The sequence below is a fragment of the Canis lupus genome, chromosome 21 (assembly GCF_003254725.2).
Source record: "Canis lupus dingo isolate Sandy chromosome 21, ASM325472v2, whole genome shotgun sequence".
NCBI lineage: Eukaryota > Metazoa > Chordata > Mammalia > Carnivora > Canidae > Canis > Canis lupus.
Genome location: NC_064263.1, coordinates 21762333 through 21787773, shown reverse-complemented (window position 1 = coordinate 21787773; position 25441 = coordinate 21762333). Strand labels below are relative to the sequence as shown.

The 25441-nt window shown below is 56.6% G+C and overlaps 1 protein-coding gene across 7 annotated transcripts in view; it reads left to right on the top strand.

Annotated features, from left to right (window-relative positions):
- The window catches only part of MYO7A (myosin VIIA), an 84307-nt gene that overhangs the window by 47942 nt on the left and 10924 nt on the right, over positions 1–25441 (top strand). For 4 of the 7 annotated variants that reach the window (XM_025419580.3, XM_025419578.3, XM_025419579.3 and 1 more), the window contains 23 exons: positions 263–421; positions 820–912; positions 3110–3204; positions 4437–4521; positions 5132–5350; positions 5710–5817; positions 6661–6870; positions 7245–7448; positions 7686–7862; positions 8341–8430; positions 9838–9965; positions 12055–12181; positions 12874–12993; positions 13519–13692; positions 14527–14754; positions 16092–16262; positions 18245–18362; positions 19117–19243; positions 20279–20562; positions 21482–21672; positions 22351–22475; positions 23088–23245; positions 24192–24345. In XM_025419580.3, the coding sequence (XP_025275365.1) occupies positions 263–421; positions 820–912; positions 3110–3204; positions 4437–4521; positions 5132–5350; positions 5710–5817; positions 6661–6870; positions 7245–7448; positions 7686–7862; positions 8341–8430; positions 9838–9965; positions 12055–12181; positions 12874–12993; positions 13519–13692; positions 14527–14754; positions 16092–16262; positions 18245–18362; positions 19117–19243; positions 20279–20562; positions 21482–21672; positions 22351–22475; positions 23088–23245; positions 24192–24345 (3545 nt within the window). The remainder of the gene's footprint in view (positions 1–262; positions 422–819; positions 913–3109; positions 3205–4436; positions 4522–5131; positions 5351–5709; positions 5818–6660; positions 6871–7244; positions 7449–7685; positions 7863–8340; positions 8431–9837; positions 9966–12054; positions 12182–12873; positions 12994–13518; positions 13693–14526; positions 14755–16091; positions 16263–18244; positions 18363–19116; positions 19244–20278; positions 20563–21481; positions 21673–22350; positions 22476–23087; positions 23246–24191; positions 24346–25441) is intronic. The other 3 variants (XM_025419581.3, XM_025419582.3, XM_049098735.1) reach the window with 2 other exon arrangements.

Sequence of the window (25441 nt, the reverse complement as noted above, 5' to 3'; positions counted from 1 at the left end):
ATTAGAGCAAAGACCGCCTCCTCCATGAAGCCCCCTCAAGGTATCCCAGGGGGAGTTAAGCTGCTTCTCCTCTGTGTCCCCAAAGTGTGCAGCTTGCCCCATGTGAGGGTTCCATTTTGTGCTGCTAAGTAAGTTCTATATGGGTTCCGTCTGCCTTGGTCCTCGTCTGCTGTGTGGCTGGGAAAATAATGCAGAGCAGGGCTGAGCTCCCAGCAGGAGCCTCCAGTGCTGATGCCCTTGGCTCCGTCCATCCGTCCCGCAGCTGTTCGACCGGCACCTGTGTGTGCGCCAGCTGCGGTACTCAGGGATGATGGAGACCATCCGGATCCGCCGGGCTGGCTACCCCATCCGCTACAGCTTCGTGGAGTTTGTAGAGCGGTACCGCGTGCTGCTGCCCGGAGTGAAGCCCGCCTACAAGCAGGTACGGGGCTGGGGACAGAGCTGAGCCCTTCGTATTGGGACAGTGTGCTGGGCTCGGTGTGAGCTCGGCCACCTCAGGTGTGGCTGGGAAGATCAGGGATGAGCCAATAGAGGGCTTCCAAGGGCTTGGGTCACCGTGCTCAACTGGCATGGACCTCACGCACATGGCGAAGTGGACAAGATCAGCGCCGCCAAGTGGCCCCTAGATGTTCGACACGGAGAGGGTTTTACAATCATCAGGCTCAGCTCAGCTAAGGGTCAGAGAAGGCAGGACTCAGCCAGGGACACACAGCGGGTCGGGGCAGAGCTAGAGGAAGAGTCCTGCCTCCTGGCCTTGGGACGGACACTCAGGCGGCCTTCTCACTGGTCGGGCTGCCCATTCCCTTGTGTACCTCTTAGGACGACCTTCGGGGGACATGCCAACGCATGGCTGAGGCTGTGCTGGGCACCCACGATGACTGGCAGATTGGCAAAACCAAGATCTTCCTGAAGGTGAGCGTAGCCTCTGTCTCTGGCGGCCTTGTGGATCTGTGAAATCCCCATCACAGTGGGGACAGGGTCCTAGGGACTTCTGTAGAGAAGCTGCACATCAGGTGGGTCAGTGTGTGTGTGTGTGCACACGCGCGTGTGCCGGGGTGGGGGGCTTCGTGATCTTCCTGCCCTGCTGTCTGTGAGAGGGAGGGGGGATTAGGCCTCCTCCGTGGGGGAAGGGAAATTGGTTTTAAGACCAATTTAAAATCTGGTTGGGGGGCAGTGTGAGGCCAGAGGTGGTTCACCAGGGATCCAATCAAGACCCTGCCCTTGGACTTTGGGCAGCTCGTTGGCCCTTTCTGAGCCTCATTGTCCCCTCTGTGAAATGGGATGTGTTTGGGGCTCTTGAGTATACCTTTAGGCCCCCTCCTAGGATTTTCTGCCTGGCAGGTTCATCTTGAGCTGCCCCCCTCCCTCTGTCCTCTGCAGGGGCCTGTTCCCACCCTCCCCAGAGCAGCCCCTGGAGCTCAATGGGGCTGGACTTCAGGATGGGGCAGTTGGAAAGGGGGTAGGGCTGGGAGCAGGAAGCTGGGCCATGCGGCATCTTGGCCTTGGAGTAGAGTTTGCTGGGAGTTGGCGGTGGCCCTGGCAGCTGCAGCAGGGACAGCGTGACCTCCCAGCCCGCCTTCTTCCCCTTTTCCATTTCTGCTGTGCTAGATTTCTGTCTGTCCTGGGCGATGGACGGCTCCTTCCTCTAGTGGGTGGGTGGGGCCCCAGCACTGGGGATAGCTGGAGGGAAGGAAGGAGCCAGCCCAGAGCTGGAGGGAATCTGGGGTCTGGTCTAACTCTTCCTGGCTTGGGGGATGTGGGCCACTCCCTTCGTTTCCCCAGGCCTTCATTTCTTCATCAGAAAAATATGTCAGCCATTCCCTGCCTGCACAAATCACTACTATCATATGCAAAGCGTGTTCTTTGTGCTAGGCCCAGGTGGGGCTTTTTGTCCAGGATCCTTTTTTTTTTTTAAAGATTTTATTTATTAATTCATCAGACACAGAGAAAGAGGCAGAGACATAGAGGGAGAAGCAGGCTCCCTGCAGCGAGCCTGATGCAGGACTCGAACCTAGGACCCCAAGATCACAGCCTGAGTGAAAGGCAGATGCTCAACCACTGAGCCACCCAGGTGCCCCCAGGATCTTGTTTAGTCTTCACAGTGGCCCTGGGACATAGGACTGTCACACCCATTTCCAAGGCTCAGCGAGAAGTCAGTTGCCCAGCAGGTGCACCGACCTGGGGTGGAGAGCAGGGCTTCTAGCCTGTGTGGGGAAGGGAGGAAAGGTGGGGAGCACGATGGTGTCCAGGGCCAGACAGTTCTGAGGACTGTCTTCATCCTCACCTTCATCTCTCTGGGCTCTCCAGAAGATTGCTGTCTTTCGAGAGCCCCACACATCTACTTCTCATTCATTCATTCATTCATTCATTCAGACAGCCTGGGCTGGCTGCTCCTCTGCTAGGTCACATCCACAGTGATGTGGCTGCCCTGTGAGACTCAGCCACTCCAGGGCAGGGCCCCTGCCTGCTTGGTTCACTGCAGCCCCATCCCAGCACCCAGCACAGTGGTGGCACATGGAGACCTTCCCTTCATCCACACTGAATGCATGAGGAAGTTTTGTCTAATCAAAGTGAGGGTTGGAGGCCCAGAGCTGAGAAGAAGGGAGACCTAGGGAAGTCAGCAGGACCTAGATTATGGAGGAGACCAGGCTTGAACCCGGGAACCAAGGGTGTCACTTGAAGGTCGCGATCAGATTTGTGTTTTAGGAGGGCCAGAGCAGGAACGACAGAGGCCAGCAGAGGAATGGCAGTGACCTGGCCTAGGTCAGGGATTCATGTGACAGAGACATTTGGAAGAGTGGGGGCTTGGGCAGAGATGGCCACAGGGATGAAGCCAGTGTGTGCATGGTGGGCTCTCTGACCCCATCCAGTCAGATTAGCCTCCTCCTGCTCCATTTGTGTCACTTCGGCCTCCAAGAAACAGCCACGAGCTGGGTCTGTCCCTGGCACCGTGGGAGGCTATCCCATGGCCAGAGCAGGGAAGGGAGCCCTTGGCCTGGGCTCCAAAGGGAGGAAGAGGGGGACGCTGAGTGGGGCAGCCTCAGCTCTGGACTGAGCTGGGGGCCCTGTGAAGAGGGTGGGGGTGCTGCTCAGGAGCCCTGCACTCCAGGACCACCACGACATGCTGCTGGAGGTGGAGCGGGACAAGGCCATCACCGACAGAGTCATCCTCCTCCAGAAGGTCATCCGGGGGTTCAAAGACAGGTGTGTGTCGGGATCAGCTCCCTCATCTCAGCCACATACAGAATTGTGTGCGTGTGCTTGGCTTGCTTCTGTCCCCCTGCGTGAACATTGGGAATGACCACGTACACCTTTGGGCACACACAGGAGCAAGCGCACCTGTGCACAGCATGCACACATGATCATGTGGACACTGACAGGCGCACAGACATGTGACTCACAGACCCACCGTGCTGTGTATGCCCAGTAACGCAACGCACTCCCCTCCATACAAGCACGCACGCACAGATATATGAGGCACACAGGTGGACGCTCCTGTGTCTCAGATGCCTGATGAAATTTCCCAAGGAGGAAATTTGAGATTTTGTAAATCACAGAATGTGTTCCCGATTCCATGTAAAGGGCATGTGTACAGCTGTGACAGTTCATAATTAGTCAGGGGTGACTCAGGAATGTGATTTAGGAACCACAAAACTCTGCAATCTGCCTCTGTAGCAGTACGTCTGGTCACTCTCTCCCTCCCTCCACCTACCATCTGTCCATCCATCCATTAGTTCTTTTGTCCGTTCATCTGTCCACCCATCTGTCCATCCCCTCCCACAGCTGCTCGCTCACTTATGTGTGCCCACGCACCAGCTCGCCGGCTCTGTCACACGCCGAGCTACCCATCCTTCACTCCTCCTGAAGTGTACACACGGTGTACTTCTACATTCAGCAGACATCTGCTGTTTGATGTGTGGTCTCTTTGTCCTCTATCAGGTCACAGGTGACTGTCATCCCAGATGAGCTGCCTCTTGTGTGAAAGGGAAGTGAGCACTGTGCTCACTCAGAGTGCAGCAGAAGACAAGGGCTCTAGTCCCCAACTCATCGAGTGTCACTTTCCTCATCTATAAAATGGGGAAGTTAGCAATAAGTGACGTTCACAGCGTTCAAAGCTTCTAATCTTTATAGTAGTTCATTTACTTATAATCCATACATTTACTCATTCAGTAAATGCCTTCTGAATACTGACCTCAATGGGCTTGTGTGACAAGCCTGTGAGGCAGATGGGGCAGGTGTTATTGTACCCACTTTACAGATGAGGAAGCGGAGGCATAGAGAAAGTTATGTATGCCTTTGCCCAAGGTCCCATAGCTGGGAGCCGCCGAGCTGGGACTCAGCCCTACCCTCCTGATTCCGAACCCCACCAGTACCCTGGCTGCCTCGGGGGCTGTTTCTCTGCTCTGAGGTCCTCCTGTATCGTGCCGCTGTTTCAGATCCAACTTCCTGAAGCTGAAGAATGCTGCCACAGTGATCCAGAGGCACTGGCGAGGCCACAACTGCCGGAGGAACTATGAGCTGGTGAGCCTCTGGCTGGGGGGGGAGGGGGGGGGGGCGCTCCTTGCCCTGCAAGGCCTTTGAACCGGCCAAGTTACGGTTGCCGTAGCAGCAGGATGTGCCTGTGCCCAGGCCTGGTCGGGCCCCCTGCCCCAGCTAGTCTCTACTGTTCCTCCAGCCCAAAGTCCACGTCTGTTGCTTGTGGTTTTTCCCATCTGGTCAGCAAAGTTTGTTGCTTTTCTTCTGGAATGTTTTGGTGGGATGTGAGCACCTGGGCTGTTAGAGACCGTGGAGGCGGCTGGGAGCAGGCACCAGGCGGACTTTTGCCGAGTAACTGGGCTGCAGCCTGCACTCGGGGCTGGGCAGACAGGCAGGAAGGAGACCGGCTCCTGGACTGAGAACGGGGGTCCATCGTGGGGGGGCCCCCTTCCCCTCAAGGGAAGCCAAGGCCACTCCCTAGAAAAGTTTTGTCTGAGAGGAGACAGAGCTTGACTCTGGGGAGCCCTAGTCTGAGAGAAGACGGAGCCGTGTCTTCGGGATGCCAGTGAGAGAGGAGCCCCGAGCCGTGCCCACCCGTGGTCAGGGCCAGCCTGGCGCGGGGGCGCAGGCTCTGAGCTGGCTGGTGTCCTCGCAGATGCGGCTGGGCTTCCTGCGGCTGCAGGCCCTGCAGCGGTCCCGGAAGCTGCAGCAGCAGTACCGCCTGGCCCGCCGGCACATCATCGAGTTCCAGGCGCGCTGCCGCGCCTACCTGGTGCGCAAGGCCTTCCGCCACCGCCTCTGGGCCGTGCTCACCGTGCAGGCCTACGCCCGGGGCATGATCGCGCGCAGGCTGCATCGGCGCCTCAGGGCCGAGGTGAGGGGTTCGGAGTCCCCCAGGTGTGGGGTGTGCCCTCTGAGGGGCGCTCTCCGCCTCAGGCAGGCAGGTCATCCCTACCTGTCAGTGGAGGCCCACACCGACAGAGGGGATCTGGGACCGTGCCTCCTCTGGGGAGGGCACAAAACTGGGATCAGACCCCTTATTTTGGTCCTCCCAGTTGCTCTCATGAGGCTGCTTTGGCTTTGGGAATCAACAATGCCCCCACCTGCTATGTGACCTGGAGAAATTCTCAGATGCCTCAGTTTCCCTATCTGCCAAATCATTAGTCAGGGTGGGGTGGGCCAGAGCCGGCAGGAAGCCCCCTGATGGTGCCCATGGGCTGCCCCTGCCCTCAGTACCTGCGGCGTCTGGAGGCTGAGAAAATGCGGCTGGCAGAGGAGGAGAAGCTCCGGAAGGAGATGAGTGCCAAGAAAGCCAAGGAGGAGGCCGAACGAAAGCATCAGGTGAGCCGCGTGGCCCAGCGCCTGGGACGCTGCTCGCTGGCGGGTCATGATCTGTCCGTGCAGCCTGCCTTCGCCTGCGCCTTGGGCGCTTGGTCCTGTCCTGGGGCCGAGGGGCTGTGGCTCCAGAGCAAGAGGGCCAAGCCCTCAGGCACACGCTTCCTAGCTGGGAGATGACACGTGGATAAAAAGCCCGAGCTGGGGGGACAGTACCCAGTGTGGCAGCCCCCGGCCGCATGTGGTGGCTGAGTGCTTGACGTGGCAGGGGGCTCTAAGTGTAAAATAAACTCTAGGTTTTGAAGACAGTAAAAAAAAAGCAGGAATACAAAAATATCTCAGCACCATTTAAAAAATGTTAATTACACGTTGACCTGATATTTCGGAACTATCGGGTTAAATAAAATATATCCTTAAAATAAATGTCCCTATTTCTTTTTACTGTTTTAAACGAAGCCGCGACGTACGTGGCTTGCCTTCTATTTCTATTGGACGGCGCTGGGCCAGAGCCCCCACCCAGCCAACGGCCGTGGATTTCTGGGTTGGGGTGGTCCCCTCCAGCTGTGGGGCCAGAGCAGGTTCTCCCGGGAAGAGGGGGTTCCCAGCTACGCCCTGAAGGGCAGGCGGCATTACTCCAGGCTTGTCTGGAGGCTCCTCTCTCCGCCCTGGACGGCGAGGGCTGGTCGGGGGGCGCCGAGGATGGAGAAGCGGGAGGCGCAGTCCTTCCCAGCTGTCGGGACCTCCGCGGAGGTTGGGACGAGGGCCTGGCCACCACAGGGGTTCTCTTGGGCTCCTTGAGGAGGGCTTGCTCCCTGAGCCTGTGTCTCCTGTGTCACTCCAACCTCTCAGGAGCGCCTGGCACAACTGGCTCGTGAGGACGCAGAGCGGGAGCTGAAGGAGAAGGAGGAGGCCCGGCGGAAGAAGGAGCTCCTGGAGCAGATGGAGAGGGCCCGCCACGAGCCCATCAACCACTCGGACATGGTGGACAAGATGTTTGGCTTTTTGGGGACTTCCGGCGGCCTGCCAGGCCAGGAGGGCCAAGCACCTAGTGGCTTTGAGGTATCAAGCTGGGGACAGGGGCTGGGGACAGGACAGTGAGATAGCCCTCCCTCCTTGTGCCTCTTTTCATTAAAGTCCACCTCGTCCCCTCTGAGCAAAGGGCAGCAGTGATGACATGCGGCTCCTGCAGCCCCTGACCCTGTCCAGCTGTCAGTTTGCCATGTGACCTTGGGCCAATCACGTCTCTCCAGGGCCGTTCACAAACTTTTCTTCGTGTGTATTGAGGGCCTACCGTGTGCCAGGCTCTGGGCACTAAACAGGGTGACATACAGTCTCTCCCCATGTGGAGGAAGAGCTGGCCCCATAGGGACAGCTCTGGGGGGGCTTTGGCCCAAGTCTGCTCCCACGGCAGGGAACCCCTCTGGCCTCCTCAGGACCTGGAGCGTGGGCGCAGGGAAATGGTGGAGGAGGACCTGGACGCAGCCCTTCCCTTGCCTGATGAAGATGAGGAGGACCTCTCCGAGTATAAATTTGCCAAGTTCGCTGCCACCTACTTCCAGGGCACGACCACACATACCTATACCCGGCGGCCACTCAAGCAGCCGCTGCTGTACCATGACGATGAGGGCGACCAGCTGGTGAGGGCTGGGCTGCGTGGGTGCCTGGGTGGTGGGTCCCCAGTGGATGGGTGGGACTGGGGCTGACTTCACTCTGGTACTCAGCCTGGCCCCAGGCCACATGGGCCAATCTCCAGGAGCAGCAGAACACCGTGAGCCCTGTGGCCCTCTCCGGCCCTCTCCCCAGACCCCCAGGCTATTTTGATGGTTCTGCAATACATTGCGCTTACACCCTCTGATGCCCGGTTCTGCCTCCAGGCAGCCCTGGCGGTTTGGATCACCATCCTGCGCTTCATGGGGGACCTCCCTGAGCCCAAGTACCACACGGCCATGAGTGATGGCAGTGAGAAGATCCCTGTGATGACCAAGATTTACGAGACTCTGGGCAAGAAGACCTACAAGAGGGAGCTGCAGGCCCTGCAGGGTGAGGGTGAGGTGAGGCTCAGCTGCCACCCACCCACCCTGGTCCCTCCGTGTCCTCCCAGGCCAGTCGGAAGGGCTGCCTGGCATCCCCAGGGGCCTCAGCAGAAGGAGCATCCTGAAGATTGCCTTTGCCTCACCTCCCTGACCCCCACTCTCCTCTGTCTACTTGTGGGAACAAATATGTACACGCTGTATAAACTGCAAAGTGCAGATCGTGATTGGGTGAGGCCTTTGTGGTCAGAGCCAGTGGCAACACTGACTCACTGGGAGGCACTGGGCCGCATACTACACTTTTCTGAGTCTCTGTTTTCCCATCCATCACCTGGCTGGTGGAGGGTAGTGGGGGATGAGAGGGTGGCTGTGTGGGGTGTCCCTCATAAATGTTAGCGTGGAGGTGAGTTCACCCTCTAGCTGTAGCTCCATTGGCAATTGTCCTTGTCCTCATTTTTGGGGCCCAGTCACTTGGCCCTGAACCCTGTTTGGTCCACAGGCCCAGCTACCGGAGGGGCAGAAGAAGAGCAGCATGAGGCACAAGCTGGTGCACTTGACCCTGAAGAAGAAGTCCAAACTGACAGAGGAGGTTAGAGCAGACCCTGGGCTGCCTTAGGAGACCCAGGCTGGGGCCAGGTTGAGCTCAGGGACCCAGGGAATTGGGAACAAGAGCAACCACTGCCTGTTGTCAGGGGCTTGGGCTGGGCCGTGAGAGGAGGGACTGGGCAGGCAGGAGTGCAAAGAGGAGGGCCATGAGCTCAGGCTGGGGCCAGATCAGGGAGGGCTTCCCAGAAGAGGGGACTGGAGAGCTGGAGAGGACTGCACCTGGCACATGGTGAAAAGGGGGACACTTCCTGCCAGGGCAGGGAAACCATTGCATTTGATCAAAGGACCTTTCAGACACTGCGAACTTTCTGTGGGTAAGAGAGCCCATGGGGCGTTAACCCTACTAATTTGTTTGAGCTCTCAGTTAGTCACCTTGGCTTTTCTGAGCACCATCCTGTGCTCTAGGACTGTGCAGGCTGGGAGGACAGCAGACACTAACCAAGGCATTTACAGTGCACGGGACCAGCTCCCCCACCCCCTACATTCCTACACATCCATCCCTCTGCTTAAAATTCCTCCTTCTTCTCTGCCTGAGGTCCTCTCCTCCAGGAAGCCTGCTCAGACCCCTTTACAGTAGACTCAGGCTCCTCCTCAGGGTTCCCGCAGCCTACTTTGCCTCTCCCATTGTCCTCTTCCCCTCCTGAGGTTCAAATCCAGTTCTGCAGCCACGTAGCCCCAGGTTTGAATGCTCGCTCTGCCACTGGTTATCTGAAGGGGCCCCGGGGGTGGGGAGGTGATGCCCCCTGGTGGGCTCCTGGGAGGATGGCATGAGAGCAGAGCTATGGGTGCTCCACAGGGGTGAGGGCCTCCTACACCCCTCCCACCTGCAGGGGCACCCTCTCACTCTGGGGTTCCAGGCAGGGTGCAGGTTGGTGCTGGTGTGGAACCAGAGAGGAGAAACGCATCTGTAAGAACCCAGGCCTGGGGCTGTTCACACGGAGGCGGAGGCACTGGGGATTGGTGTTGGTGACTGGGTAGTTGGACCCTCGGTATAAATTGGGTGTCAGGGTTGCGTGTGGAGTTGTGGCCCACCAGGGAGAGGTAGGTGCCCCACCAGGAGCCAGAAGGGCAGGTCCCGGTCCTGGCTGAAAGGGCTCCCCTGGGGTAGGAGTAGAGGGTCAGGGAGACTGCAGAGGAATCTTGTCCATAGTAGGTGGCACCGGGCCGGTGCTGCCCAGCTGTCTGGGCCAGTAATGGACCCAACGTCAGTTCTGCACAAGATGGGAGTAGGACAGGGCCAGGGCTGTGACAGTGGTGGGGAGCCAGCTCTCTGGCCATTCTCAGGATCTGCTCTCCAGTGGAGTGGGTAGCCTCAGACATGAAGCAAGGCCCTTCACTTTACCCTGCCTGGTCCAAGCCTTGTGCCCGACCCCCCACCCCCCCGGCCCAGGTGACCAAGAGGCTGCATGATGGGGAGTCCACAGTACAGGGCAATAGCATGCTGGAGGACCGGCCCACGTCCAACCTGGAGAAGCTGCACTTCGTCATTGGCAACGGCATCCTGCGGCCTGCGCTCAGGTCAGTGCCTGAGGGGCCGCTGGCTAGGGGGGCGCCCAGCACTTCCCAGTGTGGCCCTGAAGGACTTCTGGTGGTGGGAGTTGTGGCCTTGTCACCTTGGTGGCAGATGAAGCAAACAGGCCTGGGTTTAGCTCCGCTGCCTACTAGTCATATGACCTTGGTAGAGTTATTTCATCCCTGTGAGCCTTAGCTCCTTCATCTGTAAGGGGGGAATAATAATAGCACCTACCTCATTGACTGGTGGGCAGATCACATGATGGAGAGTGTGGAAGACAGGACCCACATGGCGGGCACTATCGCTCTCGTTATCCAATGCGTCTCCTGCTTGAAGCCCATTCTGGCCAGCTTACCTTTGGTGCACCCAACCCAGGCCCATGGGCAGAGTCACTGTGTTTAGCGTGCCTGGGAACCCTGCATTTGGGTTCCCCATCTGGGCCCAGCAAAGGCCTTTGTTCAGGTCTCTGGGGTGTTGGGGAGGGGATGGACTGATCTAAGAGTCACCAGGAGCAAGAAAGGAATCAACTGAGCTAGGTCAGTGGAGGGAAGACAGATAGGACTTTTTTGAGGACTCTATCTGCCCAAGATGGTCGGTTAGGAGAGCTGATCCCACAAACTTGTATATATTGGCTGGGAGGACAGCAGGATGGGGTTGGGGCAGGGTAATGAGCCCATTTTACCAATGGAAAAAACTGAGGTCGGGGAGGGGAAGAGACTTGCCCTGGGACCCTAGCCTCCCAGACCTCCTGCTTTCCAGTCAGGCCCCCTTTTGTTGCTGCCTGAGGCCAGTTACTACCTCACTGGAGATGGTCAGGGTACCTACCCAGGGTCACCTGCCTCTCAGAAGAAAAGGTAGCTGCCCAAGGTGTGTTGAAGGGGCAAGAATTTGCCTCCAGCTATCTCACCGTCAGACCTAAAGCGGGCAGTCCTAGAGAGCGTCATGCCAGGAGCCCCGGGCGGAGTCAGAAGGCCGGGTGTTGAGTCTCTGAGGGACCGTGGCTAATCCCTCCCTTCGCTTGGCCTTAGCTCCCAAGTGTAGGTGAGAAGCTTTTATTGGGCCATGATGAGATGGGGAAAATATAAGGATGTTTCTCAAGCTAAATTTGATTTATTGAAAGAACTGTTCTTTGTTCTGAGATATTAAAGTTACATTTGTTTTATGAAACGACTGTGGTACAGATAGTGGGCAGATCGTACGTGTACGGTATGTTTTAATTGACCTTATTTGTTATGATAAAAAGTGAGCAACCTCAGAATTAATTTCGAAGTTGTGCTGGCCCCTGAACCCTGGAGATTGGGGTGCCACTGACTCGATCATCCCTCCTTCCTGCCCAGGCCAGCCCCTCTTCTGGTGGTCACTTGGTCACAGAGGTCCTGACCTTGGCCCTCAACAGGCGGGCAGTTAGCGTTTACTGAGGATTTCCTAGGCTAGGTGCTTTATAAGCTGTGGCTCATTTTTCTTCACAGAAAGCCTATAAGGAAGATATTATCATTTCCCTTTAAAGTGAAAACAAAACTAAACCAAAAACTAGCTTCATTGCTTTGATCTGATTACAAAAGTAACGCACGGCCACTTAAATAGCGCATTTAAACATTATGGAAATACATCAAGTGAAAGTCAAAGCTCCAACCCACTCCATCTCCCAGAGAAGGTCCCCAGATGTGGTTGCTGTTTGTGCCCTTCCGTTGCCATCAGCAGAAATTGTACCTGCTGGGCTCCGAGACTATGGCCTGGGCTCTGAGAGGGGAACTCACCTGCCCAGGCCACCCAGCTGGTGAGGGACAAGGAAGGGACAGTGCTTCTCATCAAAGTGCTCACCAGTGGCTGTGGCCACTGTGCCCCAAGCAGGAGGCACCCCCCTCTCTGGATCATGGGGACCTGGCTGTGGATCTGGATTGGAGTCAGGAACATGCTCCGTGCCTGATAAACCTGCCTCCTGGGTGGCTCCGCAGCCTTCCCCAGCCGGCCCCAAGGCCCCTGCCCCGGGTGGTCTTGGGCAAGTTGGAGAGAAGAGCCGGTGTCCCACCTGTGGCCGCCCTGTGGGAGCCCCGGATTGGTTCCCTCCGCTCCCTCACTTCCCCACCTGCCTAGGGATGAGATCTACTGCCAGATCAGCAAGCAGCTCACTCACAACCCCTCCAAGAGCAGCTATGCCCGGGGCTGGATCCTCGTGTCTCTCTGCGTGGGCTGCTTCGCCCCCTCCGAGAAGTTCGTTAAGGTAGGGGGGCTTGGCCTCCTGTGGCGGGAAGGGCATCAGAGGACTGAGCAAGGGGAGGAAGCTCAGGAGCTTGGCAGTGAGGCCTGGCCTGGGCCATCTCCTCTGGGCCTGCACTTCCCTGCTGCCTTGTCTCCACCTTCCTCCCGGGCTCCCAGCCCTCCACTCTCTTCTCCCTTCAGCCTCTCTTTATTAATGAAGAGACTGAATTTGACAGCATTGCCTGGACCCTCCCCTCACAGTCCTGGAGCAGGCATTTCAGTTGGTCTCGGGCCACTCTCTTGACTGTGCCTCAGTGCCAGGCCCTGAGTGTTGGCGACACAGAGACAGGGCAGGTCACAGGCAGAGCCAACCCAGCTGGCCAGGGCTGTGAGGGGGAGAGTGCTCACCCAGTCAGGAGTCAGGGAGGTGGGCCCTAAAGAAGAAGGAGCAGTTAGGCTAGGTAAAGAGAGGGGAAATGACCTTGGTAGAGTTATTTCAAGGTAGGTAGGGGTGGCCTTGCTCCACCTGAGATGCATGGACTTGATCCCAAAGGCAGCAGGGTGGAGCTCAGCAGGGGAGAGGCGTGGGTGGCCAGGCCTGGAGCAGGTCCGCAGTGTGGTAGGAGGGCTGGAAGTAGGAGACCTGCTGAGGCTGCTGTGATGGTCTCCGGGGGAGGCTGGAGAGGAGGCCCCTCAGCTGGTCTCTGTCTGTAGTACCTGCGCAACTTCATCCATGGGGGACCACCTGGCTACGCACCGTACTGCGAGGAGCGGCTCAGAAGGACCTTCGTCAATGGGACACGGACACAGCCACCCAGCTGGTTGGAGCTGCAGGTATAGCCCATGGCCCTACCCAGGCATTCGAGGGTGTGTGTGTGTGTGTGTGTGTGTGTGTAGTGCGCTTCAGTGCCCCAGAAACATTCCCTGCCTTAGGATTCTATGGTTCTTCAAGTTCTGGGATCCCAGGCTGTTGGAACAGGAAAGCACCCAATGGACTCCCATCTGTTTTATAATCAGAGTGACTTGGGCAGGGGGTTCCCCCTGTGTCTTAATAGCTTCCTCTGTAACAGCAATAATGCTACTCATTTCACAGGGTCTTGTGATGGTTGCACAATGTGAGGGCAGAAGCCCCCCAGCCTCCTTGGCCCCAGTGCCCAGGCTCAGGTCTGTCAGGGCGGGGAACACCGTGGGGCCCCCTGGGTGCCTGCGACCAGCCACAGGTGGCATCTTGGTGAGATGCTGGGGTCCAAGGCTGTGGGGCTGCTCTGCCCCCTTGGGGAGCAGGGAGCCAGGAACCTGCAGCATATGAACTGATCTGAAGTGAAAAGATCCCCACAGACCCTCTTTGGTCATTTTCAGGCCACCAAGTCCAAGAAGCCCATCATGTTGCCTGTGACATTCATGGATGGGACCACCAAGACGCTGCTGACCGACTCGGCAACCACGGCCAAGGAGCTCTGCAATGCACTGGCTGACAAGATCTCGCTCAGGGACCGCTTTGGCTTCTCCCTCTACATTGCCCTGTTTGATAAGGTACGGCCACCCTGCAGCGCCCCCTCCTGGCACCACCCTGGCTCCTGTTCTGTCCGTCTGCCACGCATTGATTCCAGACAATCTTGGGCAGTTGCCTATCTTCCAGAGCCTTCATTTCCTCTCAGCCACTGGTAGCTCTGCCTCTGCCCAACTCATTAGGACTGTGGAGAGCACCTAGAAGTCTGCCAGCACAGTGTAGACGGAGACCTAGGGCTCCCTTCTGTCAATGTACCTGGGCTGAGTCAACTCTTCCTTGGTACCAGAGAAAAAACATGACAGAGAGAGACCGGGGGAGCATGCAGCTACCTGGCTCTCTGAGATTCAGTTTTCTCATTTGCAAATGGGAATATAAGTTACTGTCAGGTTTCTGTGGTGGTTTCTGTTCACTTGTTAGTGACCACCTGGAGTGTGTGCAACCCTGGGCACACCTGGGCCGGGGGATGTGTGATTCTGCCTCTACACTCAGCAACATCACATGCAGCAGAGGTGTCTGCCCTCCACTCCCCACTCAGGCAGGTCCAGGGACAGAACCATGTTGTCCGACAGATGCCTGAATTTTTCTCACTTACAGATGCCTCTTGTGTTTTCAGTGACCATTTGTCCATCATTTCACACAAGGCTTACACTAGGAAATGGGAATGCCCATTTGGCTGTGCTGACTCAGAGCCCACGGCTGGGGTCCAGAGGTCTGGTCTGGTTCTTGGGTCATCTGGACATGTCCCTGCCTTTCTGAGTCTCAGTTTTCCACTTGCTCCAGGAGAGTTGGTGGCTCTTTCTAAGTCCTTCCCTGCCTGCTCACCTTTCTCTCGCTGACCTCCAGCCCTGTGCCCTCAGGTGTCCTCCCTGGGCAGTGGCAGTGACCACGTCATGGATGCCATCTCCCAGTGTGAACAGTATGCCAAGGAGCAGGGTGCCCAGGAACGCAATGCCCCCTGGAGGCTCTTCTTTCGCAAAGAGGTCTTCACGCCCTGGCACAACCCCTCCGAAGACAATGTGGCCACCAACCTCATCTACCAGCAGGTGGTGCGAGGGGTCAAGTTTGGGGAGTACAGGTGTGAGAAGGTGAGTGACTGCGGGGCAAGTCTCCTGCCTGAGCCTGTTTAGCTCACAGCCCTCCGTTTTCCAAATTTGGGCTGAATGTTACTGTCTGTGACCTACCATTAGCCTATGTGGAGGTTAGCCTGGCTGAGGCTTCCTCTAGAGCAACACTGCCTTGGGGAGCAAGGGCTTTGAAGACTAGTGGGAACTCTGCTGGTGGAAGGTCTTCTACTCTGCTGTAGGGCTTGTGCATGGTACAGCCTCTGTGCTTCAGAACATGCTGTATTGTTCTGCTTTCATCCAGAAAACCTTGTTCTAAAGGAGTAAGAGATCTACTCGTTTAGACCAGAGTTTGTAATTGTGTACTCTGTTAGTCTCCTTCTAAGGACAGGAGTGATATGGAGTAACTCGTATTGTGTTATTTTATTTTTGATGGTAGTGATGATGGTTCTTATGGTGCCTATGATTCTACTGGTGCTTGTGATGGGGGGATAAGGATGGACGTGATGGAAATGAAGGTGGTGGTTGTTGGTGGCAGTGGTGGTGATGGTGAAGCTGATGGTGGCAAGGGCAGTGGTGATAATCATGGTGTTGGTGATGGGGGGGACAGTTAGTGGCCCAGGATGGTACCAAATTGGTGATGGTGGCAATGGTGTTGGTGATCATGGTGGTGGTGAGCTAATACCCTCACAGAATGCATGAGTACAGCCATGTCAATTGTTAAAATTCTGAAATGCTTTGAACTGGCTGGGAAACATCTACTGCCTTCAAGACACCCAAGAGCCTTTCTCTTTGGCCTCTTCTGCCAAAGCCCCAATGAGCCCCAAGTAGATATCACCAGGGCTGCCTGCTGTGGCATCCTAGGCAGGGAAGGGGCAAATGCCCAGTACCCATCATCTGGCCCTCTGAAGCCTCTGTAGCTTAACCTCCTTGTCATTCACTACTTGGACCATCCCAGGGTGGGGGGGTGATGGTGATGGAGATGGTAATGGGATGCCCCCCTTCCCTTTGACAGTACCAGCAGTACCCAGGTACCCCCCTTCTCCAGGGCAGCCTGTCAGCCCAGATGCTGTCTCTGGGTCAACCACCACATTTCCAGCGGACTGGCTGACCTCTCAGTGTCAGCTCATGTGCATCTGTGCTGGTGCTGAGGTGACGCGGGAGAAGACAGAGGTGTGGCTCTGCCCTCAGGGATTTTATGGTTCCACCAAGCAGACAAGAACTTCTGGGGAGTCAGTGAATGCACGGTTTCCCAAAGGCTGGTCGACAGCTATAGGAGGCAGGGCCCTGGAGGCCTCAGTGGTCTGGAAGGGCTTCCCAGAGGGTGTGTGAATAGCACCCTCCCCACTCTCTCCACCTAGGAGGATGATCTGGCCGAGCTGGCCTCCCAGCAGTACTTTGTGGACTATGGCTCCGAGATGATCCTAGAGCGCCTCCTAAACCTTGTGCCCACCTATATCCCGGATCGTGAGATCACGCCCCTGAAGACGCTTGAGAAGTGGGCCCAGCTGGCCATTGCTGCCCACAAGAAGGTAGGAGGGTGGGGCAGGGTCTTGGAGGAGGGGCTCTCTGGTGACCTGGGCTGAGAGGCAAGGACCCAGCCAATCAAAAGGGTCACAGCCCTCACTGTCCGCAGGGTTGCTGGGAGACAGGATGGCACCCTCTACCTCCTGCCTCCTAAGCAGGCTTCCTCCACCATGGATATCAGTTCACTTGTGTCTTATGCTGTCTACTCTGGGCTGGTGCCAGGGACACTGAGACGGATCAGATCCAACCCTGTAGCCTCATAAGAGAAACCATGGGTCCAAGGATATTGGGGGCCCCTGCTCCTCCTGGCCTGGCAGCAGCCACCTGCTAGACCTACGGCTCAGGGGTGTTGGTGCATGCTGGAAGAGCTTCTAGGAAATGCACCCTCTTTTCTGTCTAAAAGAGCTCGGGCCCAGCTTCCTGCCTGGGGAACTTTAGGTACAGACCCCCTCGGCCTCCTTGTTTGAGTCCCCAGGTAACGAGCCCTGGGTAGCTCCCTTCCAAGCTAAGGGGCCTGCCCAACTAGTAGAGGAGGGGTGGTGTGGCTGCTCGAGGGGACCTGCAGGCTCCTCACCTCCTGGCCCTCGTTGTATAAGACCAGAGTCATCTCTGCACACAAGTTGCCGAGGAGCTCTGCAGACCAGCAGTCTTTCACCCTTCTATACTGCACGCCCTCTTCCCTAACCCTCTGTGCCTTCCCTGGTGAGCTGCCCACAAGCCTCCACTCTTCCCTGAACCTGCCCCGCACCCTCTCTACCTCTGGGTCTGGCTCCCCCACCAGGTCCTCTTCCACCTCCCATCCCTTGCAGAGGAAATACATGTTTTCCCTCCATCCCTCTGTCTCTCTGTCCAGGCAATGTCTTGTCCCTCACTTGTCCACCTTGTCAGCCACTGAAGCCCATCCATTCCACCTCCCAAACAGCTTCCGTCCCTCTGACTTCCCCCGGGGCCTCCTCTGTGTTCACTGCCATCATGCACATGGCACATGGCACATTCCAGACTAGGTACCATTGCTCATTAATTTGTTCTGTTTGGGGTGCTCACCATGGGGACACAAATGTGAAGAGGACAGAGGTGCCCTTCAGAGCCCACAGCTGAGCTTGCCATGTCTCCCCCTTGGACCAGAGCCTGTTGGCCTGTGGGAGTCACATCCCTGGACCCGTCTTCTCGTGGAGTATACAAGTCAGCTGTAGAGCTGTGAGTTAGCATGGTTTTTAGGGTCAGAGGGGTAGAAACATTTTCATCTGGAACAATTTTGAACTTATGGAGAAATTACAAGTTCAAAAACCTAGAAGCATATACCCCTCCACTTCACCCAGACTCACCAGGTGTTAACGTGCTGCATTTGCTTTATGATCCTCTCTCTCCGAGTAGGCACGTGCCATTTCTTCTGACCCTTGTCCTCTCCTGGAAGAGCACTGCTCCGGGCCCTCCCAGCACACGGCATGCATATGTGTCTTTGTCCATGTTTGAGTCCGTAGACGATAAACACTATGGAGTTCATTTTGATACATCCCTTCAATTCTGCTCCAACACCACCAAGTTCTTAATAGGGCTCTGAGGGATATCTTTAGATAATGAAATGCTAGTGCTTTAGTTTCTTGCCAGCAGCTTTGCATTATCTCCTGGCTGCTCCATCCCTTCCCTGTGCTGCAACTTTCCTCACTCCCTCCTCCTGGTCTGGCACACACACCCCTGCTTAGCCACACATGTTCCCATGTCCCAGGTGCTTCCCACCCACCCACAACTTCGGGGTTGCACACATGCTGGCTGCAACTGTGGGCTTTTCCGTCCCGGCTGCACTGGGAGCTCCCTGCAGGTGGGACCTGTGGAGTGATGGAGGTGACTGGGCTGATGGCTCAGGACAAGGCCATGCGCACAGGAGGGTACCATGGTTCCAGGGCTACTCCTGGCTTGGGGGCACAGACACTGGATTTCCAGACAGAGCTTCTATGAAGTCTTTCTTCCCCTGTCCATGCCCCTCCAGGGGATTTATGCCCAGAGGAGGACTGATGCCCAGAAGGTCAAAGAGGATGTGGTCAATTATGCCCGTTTCAAATGGCCTTTGCTCTTCTCCAGGTTTTATGAAGCCTACAAATTTTCAGGTACTCCCTCAGCCCTCCTGCCTCCCCATCTTCCTCCATGCCCTCTCCCACCCCTCACTCCATGGCTCTAGCCCACAGTGGAAGGAAGGGATGGCCTGAGCCAATGTCCCCAGCCATCTGGGTTCCTGCTGGGAGGGTTGCTCATCTTTCCAGGTCAATGAACAGAGGGGGTCCTGCCTCCCCATAGTCCATGTACTCAGCAACACTCTGCATTAAACAACTGAATGACTGCTAGGATAATTAAGCACCTACTATATATGGAAGCAGGCAGTCCAGAGTATAGGCTGGGCTGACTCTGAAGCAGGGCGTGGATGTAATGGAAACAAACCCACACCAGGCCATTGGCTCAGCCATCCTTGGGTCCGAATTACTGGGCATCAGCTCCATGCCAGGCTCCATGCTGGTGCTGGGCTTCGTAGAATCACCAAATATCTAGCTGGAGGGAACCTTGGGGCTCAGTCGACCCTCTCTCTATAGTCCACCTCACTCCAGGGCAGGGACCTGTCCAGAGCTGCAGAAAGACAGGGCTAGGTCTTTCAGAGCTAGGTGAATTTCCTGATTTCAGGGCTCTCTTCCCACTGCCCTTTGAATTTTGACTTCTAGGGAGGTTGTGCTCTCCGAGGCTCAGTTTCCCCATTTGTAAATGAAAGTCAGCATGTTCCCCCTCGCTACCTCCCTAGTGGGTATGAGGACTGGGGAGGGCTGGGCTGTGAGCGGGGCCACCTGCCTCTCACTGCCATGGTCTCTGCCGCAGGCCCCAGCCTCCCCAAGAACGACGTTATCGTGGCGGTCAACTGGACAGGCGTCTACTTTGTGGATGAGCAGGAGCAGGTGCTCCTGGAGCTGTCCTTCCCCGAGATCATGGCTGTGTCCAGCAGTAGGTTAGTCTGACCCCTCCCACATTGCACTTTAGTGCAGAGCAGGGATTTGTCCAAAGCTGTACAAAGACCAGTGGCAGGGGGGTGTCAAACCCTGTGTCCTGATTCAGTGCTGTCTGAAGTAAAGAGAGGCAGATGGACGCACAGATAGAAGGGAAAAGAGAGGGCTCCTGGAGCTTTCCTGGGGGTCACAGGGGCCTCTGAGGGGGAGCCATGGCCTCATACAGGAATATCACTGTGGTGCAGAGACATGCAGGGAGCTGTCGTGGTCACATGTGCTCGAGCAGCTTGTGCTGTACTATTTCAGGCGCCTCCCTGCTGATCGGGGCAGGGGGTCTTTATGGGGTGTTAATGGTCATTCAGAAATGGGTGTGGGTGGCTAGGAGGACAGTCAGGGGCAGTCAACTGTGTACAGAAAGAGCCTTGCCTGGGATTCAGGGGCCCAAGTGGGACTCCCCTCCATGCCCTTCGTCGCTTAAACAGCTGTTAGTACTTCCCTACAGTGGTGAGACCAATGGGAGAATTCTTTATAAACTGAAAGCTGTAGACACACTAGAGCAGTGCAGGGGTAGGGGGTATCTTGGAATAAACTGCTATTCTCAGCAGGCCCTCCCTCAGTGATCCGAGGCTTACTGGAGTGCCTCTGGGCAGTGTCTGATGTGTGCTGGGGCCGGGCACGTCCAGCTCTGACCAGGCATGTGCTAGGTACAGGGGATGAAAATAGATAAGATAGACCTTGCCTTCTTGCAGCTTCCTTCAGTTGAGAGATGAGATAGACATGGAACAGGCTATTTTAAAGCAAGGACCAATGTGATGAGGGCTGTGGGAGGGCAAGGAGGACTTCCTGGAGGAAGCAATATCTAGGCTGAGATCTAAAGGGGGAGTAGGAATTAGACAGCAAAGGGGAAAAAGGCTGGGCTCTTGCAGGCCTTGCTCCGGACTGTGTGTGACTTCGGCAGGGCCATGTCTGACTCAGGCCGAGCTGCGTCTGACCCTGGCTGGGCCGTGTCTGACTGGGCTGGCCTTGGTCTCCTTCAGGGAGTGCCGTGTCTTGCTCTCGCTGGGCTGCTCTGATCTGGGCTGTGCTGCGCCTCACTCGGGCTGGGCAGGACTGACCCCGGCTGGGCCCTGTTCTCCGTGTTGGTCCTGCAGGGGAGCAAAACTGGTAGCTCCCAGCTTCACGCTGGCTACCATCAAGGGGGATGAGTACACCTTTACCTCCAGCAACGCTGAGGACATCCGTGACCTAGTGGTCACCTTCCTGGAAGGGCTCCGGAAGAGGTCTAAGTACGTGGTGGCCCTGCAGGACAACCCCAACCCTGGTGAGTGGCTCCTGGCACAGGCCGCCAGGTACCGGGGTCAGGGGCACCAAGCAGATCACCAGGCACTCAGGACTGCCAGTGCCTGTTACCACCCTTCCCCAGATGCCCTCGGCTCCACCTGGACTGAAAGTCAGACTCTGCACCTTCCATCTGTGCCCCATGGGGCATCGTCCTCTCCTGGTCCTTCCATGCTTATCACCTGTCACCTTCTCCAGGTGACGTCAGGGGTTCCTCCTCAGTCTCCAAATACCCACCAACTGTAGATGAGAACAGCAGTAACCGCCCCCTGACTGAGCACACCCCAGGCCTCCTAGTCTCTGGGCAGAGGAGAGGACAGAAATAAATTCTGGAAAGGACAGAAATAAAATGGACCCTGGCCGTACTCTCAGTGGGGAGAGGGGCTGGAAAGTGACAGTCCCTGGGATAGTGCAGTGACCAGGGAAGCCCAGAGATGCTGGGAATCTGGAGGGGAGACCCCCACATAGCCTGGGGTTCGGGGAGGAGGTATGTGTGGGCAGAGTGTTTGAGGCAGGGAGGAGAGCACAAACAGAGTACAGAGGCTGGAGAAAGCAGGTGTGTCTGGGAAGCGCAAATGGTATGGTTTGGCTGGAAGGGGTGAGGTTAGGGAGGAAGGGCAAGAAGTGAAGTGGAAGAAGTCAGGAAATCCAGCCCACAATAGCCTTGTGAGCATGCTGAGGATGGTGGGCTTTCGAGCAGAGGAGTAGCCCGTGCAATGGCCATGTCTGGTGAAGGGCTATGGCAAGGTAGAGGCAGGGTGACCAGTGAGCACGCATGAGAGGGATAGGGCCTCAGTTATTCAGTGCGGGAGGAACAGCTTATGGGTCATCAACCCAAATAAAGATGTTCTAATCCAGCCTCTCTCTGCCCCCACATGGCCCTGCTCACCTCCACCTCCCAGCGGGGGAGGAGTCGGGTTTCCTCAGCTTTGCCAAGGGAGACCTCATCATCCTGGACCATGACACAGGGGAGCAGGTCATGAACTCAGGCTGGGCCAACGGCATCAATGAGAGAACCAAGCAGCGTGGGGACTTCCCCACTGATTGCGTGTATGTCATGCCCACTGTCACCATGCCACCGCGGGAAATTGTGGTATGTGGCTTGGGGGTGGCAGATGGATGGGAGTCTCCTCTGGGCCTCTCTCTGTCTTCTCCCTGTATCTGTAAAATGGAGTGAGGAATTAAAATAGATTCATGGTCTGCAGTTCTGTGAAGATGATCTGGGGGTCTCACAGGACCACCAACTTCAAGTTGGGGAAGCTGTCAAACCGGTGCTGGGTGGGGAGTGGCCTAGAAACTGCATCAAATGAGGAACTGCCGAGGGCGAGGGCTGGGAGGAGAGTGGGCAGGGAGACATCACCTCGCACTATCTGAAAAGGCAGTGCGGGCAGAGCAGGGAGGGGAGGCCGAGGTTCTTCTGGATCACAGCACTGAAGACTTAAGCCTGGCTTTCCAGGCAGCTGCTGAGCTAGACTGACTGGGCAGTTCTCACACTACACCCCCATCCCCCTGCTTCATCCAGGCTTTCTGACTGACCCAACCTGGTTCAGACACAGAGTGTTAAGGAAAGGATCCTGAGTGCAGCATGATGGAGACAGCAGTAACCTCAGAGATCACAATCAGCAAAAGGGCTCCCAGGGTCACCATGGGGTGAGGGTCATCCCCATGGCAGGCAATCTTCCCCACTCCAGAAAGCTCTGGGCTTGACTGTGTTGATCTTGGGGGCCACACATGAAGGGCTGACCTCAGACCCTTGTCTCTTGGTCTCTAGGCCCTGGTCACCATGACCCCTGACCAGAGACAGGACGTCATCCGGCTCTTGCAGCTGCGCACAGCAGAGCCTGAGGTCCGCGCCAAGCCCTACACGCTGGAGGAATTCTCCTATGACTATTTCAGGTGATGGGGAAAGGATAGCGGGGGACCCAGAGAGTGAGCTCTAGGCTTCTGCTACTCTAGTCGGTGTGTTGGGGTTGCCCTGTGATGCTCCTGTCTATGAGCAGGGCCTGGGTCAGAGGGAGCAGGAGGGCACTTTCTGTCTATTGAGATGACCCTTCTTATGTCATTTTATCCTTCCTTTATTTAAGATATCGGGTCCTGGGCACTCACCACTCATGCCTGCACCTTCCTCACTGACTCACAGCCCTGGTGGGGAGATAGGCTCGAAACTGTGCAGCTGTGATTCCGTGTGCCCAGTGTTGTGATGGGGAGGCTGGGGTTGGGGTGGAGACAGAGGACAGGCTTCCTGGAGGAGGTGGCGGCTGAGCTGGGCAGGGGATGCCCCAGGTGGAGGAGTGCTGTAGGTGGCACATGCCAAGGCCAGAGCAGAGAGGAACAGAGGGGAGGAGGCTGTGGAGGTGGGCCAGGCTGTCTTTCCAGGGAGGCCAGGTGACCCACCCCAGGTCACCCAGTGTATCAGGGAGGAGTGGGGCCTTCAGCCTCCATTTACAAGTGGGGTAGGAGTGGATCTTACAACTTGGGGGTCAGTCAGTGCTGACTGTGCTGCGTCAGGCCCCCACCCAAGCACACGCTGAGCCGGGTGATGGTGTCCAAAGCCCGTGGCAAGGACCGGCTGTGGAGTCACACACGGGAGCCACTCAAGCAGGCTCTGCTCAAGAAGATCCTGGGTAGTGAGGAGCTCTCACAGGAGGCCTGTATGGCCTTCATCGATATCCACACCTGCAGGGGTGGTCACCGTGGAAGGGCAGGGCAGGGGCCACAAGGAGGGGGAACCCCAAGGTCGGTGGGTGGTGCTGGGCCCCTGACTCTAGGGTTTTTATCCAGATACCTACTTCCTTCTGACAGAAGGGCCAGTTGGGTCCTGGACAGTGTAGAGGGATGTGGATCCATTTGCCTGGCACCTTGCAGCATGCAAGGGGATGCCTCATCCATTATCTCCTCTGACTCTGTCATTCCATCCACAGACGTGTCCATCGTCATGTGCTAGGCCAGGCATGGAGACATAGTTGTGAGCAGACCCAGGCCCTGGCCTCATGGTACTTACAGCTGAAAGGGCAGACACGCTGATGGGGGCCAGGCCACAGTGAACTGATGTGGGCCTGGAGGAGGCCAGGATGGCCTCCTTGGAAGAAGGGGTATCTAGGCTGAGATCTGACGACTGAGTAGGCCCTAGTCAGTCAAAGGGGAGGTAGATGGGGAGTGTTCCAGTCAGAATGAGCATGCCCAAAGGCCCAGGATCACAAAATGATTCAGCACAGGTGGAAAGCAGAGGTATAGAAGGAAATCTGAAGATGTGGGCTGACTAACAAAGGGTTCCCAAGCTCTGTTGAGAAGCTTGGACTGTAGCCCAAGGCCATGAGGAGCCCCTAAGCAGTGAGGAGTCAAGGCTATGATCTGGAACATTCATCCTGGTTGCTGTGAGGACTTTGGATGTGGATGAGGACCTGGGCTGATGTGGGATCAGTGGTGAAGAGGTGGCCAGAGAAGTTGAGGAGAGGGAGGGCAGTAGGCATGGAAAACAGGGTGGGAGGGTTGAGTGAGTAGTCAGAGGCCCAGGGCCACACAGTTGGGTAGGGGCAGACCCTATTAGAGAGTGTGGCCTCTTGGGCCAGTGTTCCCCCATTGGTCACAAGCCTTTCCTTGACGGCTCCTCACCCATGCTCAAGTACATGGGCGACTACCCATCCAAGAGGATGCGCTCTGTCAATGAGCTCACTGACCAGATCTTTGAGGGTTCTCTAAAGGCTGAGCCTCTCAAGGATGAGGTGTATGTGCAGATCCTGAAGCAGCTGACTGACAACCACATCAGGTGGGTTGTGGGGGAAGGTGGGGGAGAGGGGCGGGCTCCCCTCTAGTGCTCACAGCTGAAGGGCATCTGAAAGGTCCTCTACCCACCATGACAGGGAGCTGTCTCCCTCCCCAGGCAGCAGCTGGCCCTGCCTGGCAGCAGTCCTTCCTTGCTCAGGGCTGGGAGCTGCCCTCAGGCCCCCTCACGTCCCACCTCTGCTTCAAGGCCCAAGGGAGTCTGGTCAAGAACCCAGAGGTGGTGGCTGTGTCCTCTGAAGCTATCTCCAAATTTAACAGCACCAGCTCCTCCTAAACTTCTTGCCACTCCCTGCCTGAACCTCCTCTGGACACCCCTCCCCAGCCCAGACTCCACTGTCTGCCTGCAGACTGTTCTTGAGCAAGTGTCCCCAACTTGGCATGAGCTGCATTGTGCTGGCTGGCAGTTGGAAGCTCTGGCTGAAAATGCTCATGGGCTGACAGCATTGAGTCCCAGAGTGTGTCACTTCCTCCCTGCTGGGCTGGACGGCGGCAGGAATGGGAGGTCAGGCCCAGGTTAAGTCTCAGAACCTGAGAGAAACCCCACCGTCTCCCCTTACACTAGATCCTCAACTCCCTCCTCAGCTTTGCCATTTTCTGCACCTCTTACAAAATCCACCATTGAACCATATATTGGGTCTTTTCGCGCTGCCAAACCTTCATGCGTGCTATGCCCAGTCAGCAGTTATCTCCTTTCTTGCATATCCGAATTTGCCTCAGCCTTCAAAACCTAGATCAAATGCCACCTCCTTCTAGAAGTCCTCTATGCTTCGTTCCTGTCAGGCCCAAGGAGCTCAGAGTGGTGCCCGAGGAGCCCAGGGACCCATCTAACTGTGCCACTCAAAGAATGAGTTAAAGAGCTTCTGCCAGAATACAAATCACACACTGCTTCCTTCATAGGAAGGAAGTCTTGCTAAGAAAAAAAAAATCTTAGCTGAACCAAGAGTGTTTGGTTGACATTCTGGCATGAGCACCTTACTTCCATGTTGCTGCTGTGTGGCCCGGTGTGGGTTGGCCAGCCACACTTTGAGTAGCACTGACCATCCGGCTGTCAGGGAGGTGGGTCTGTGTTGGGTCTTCAG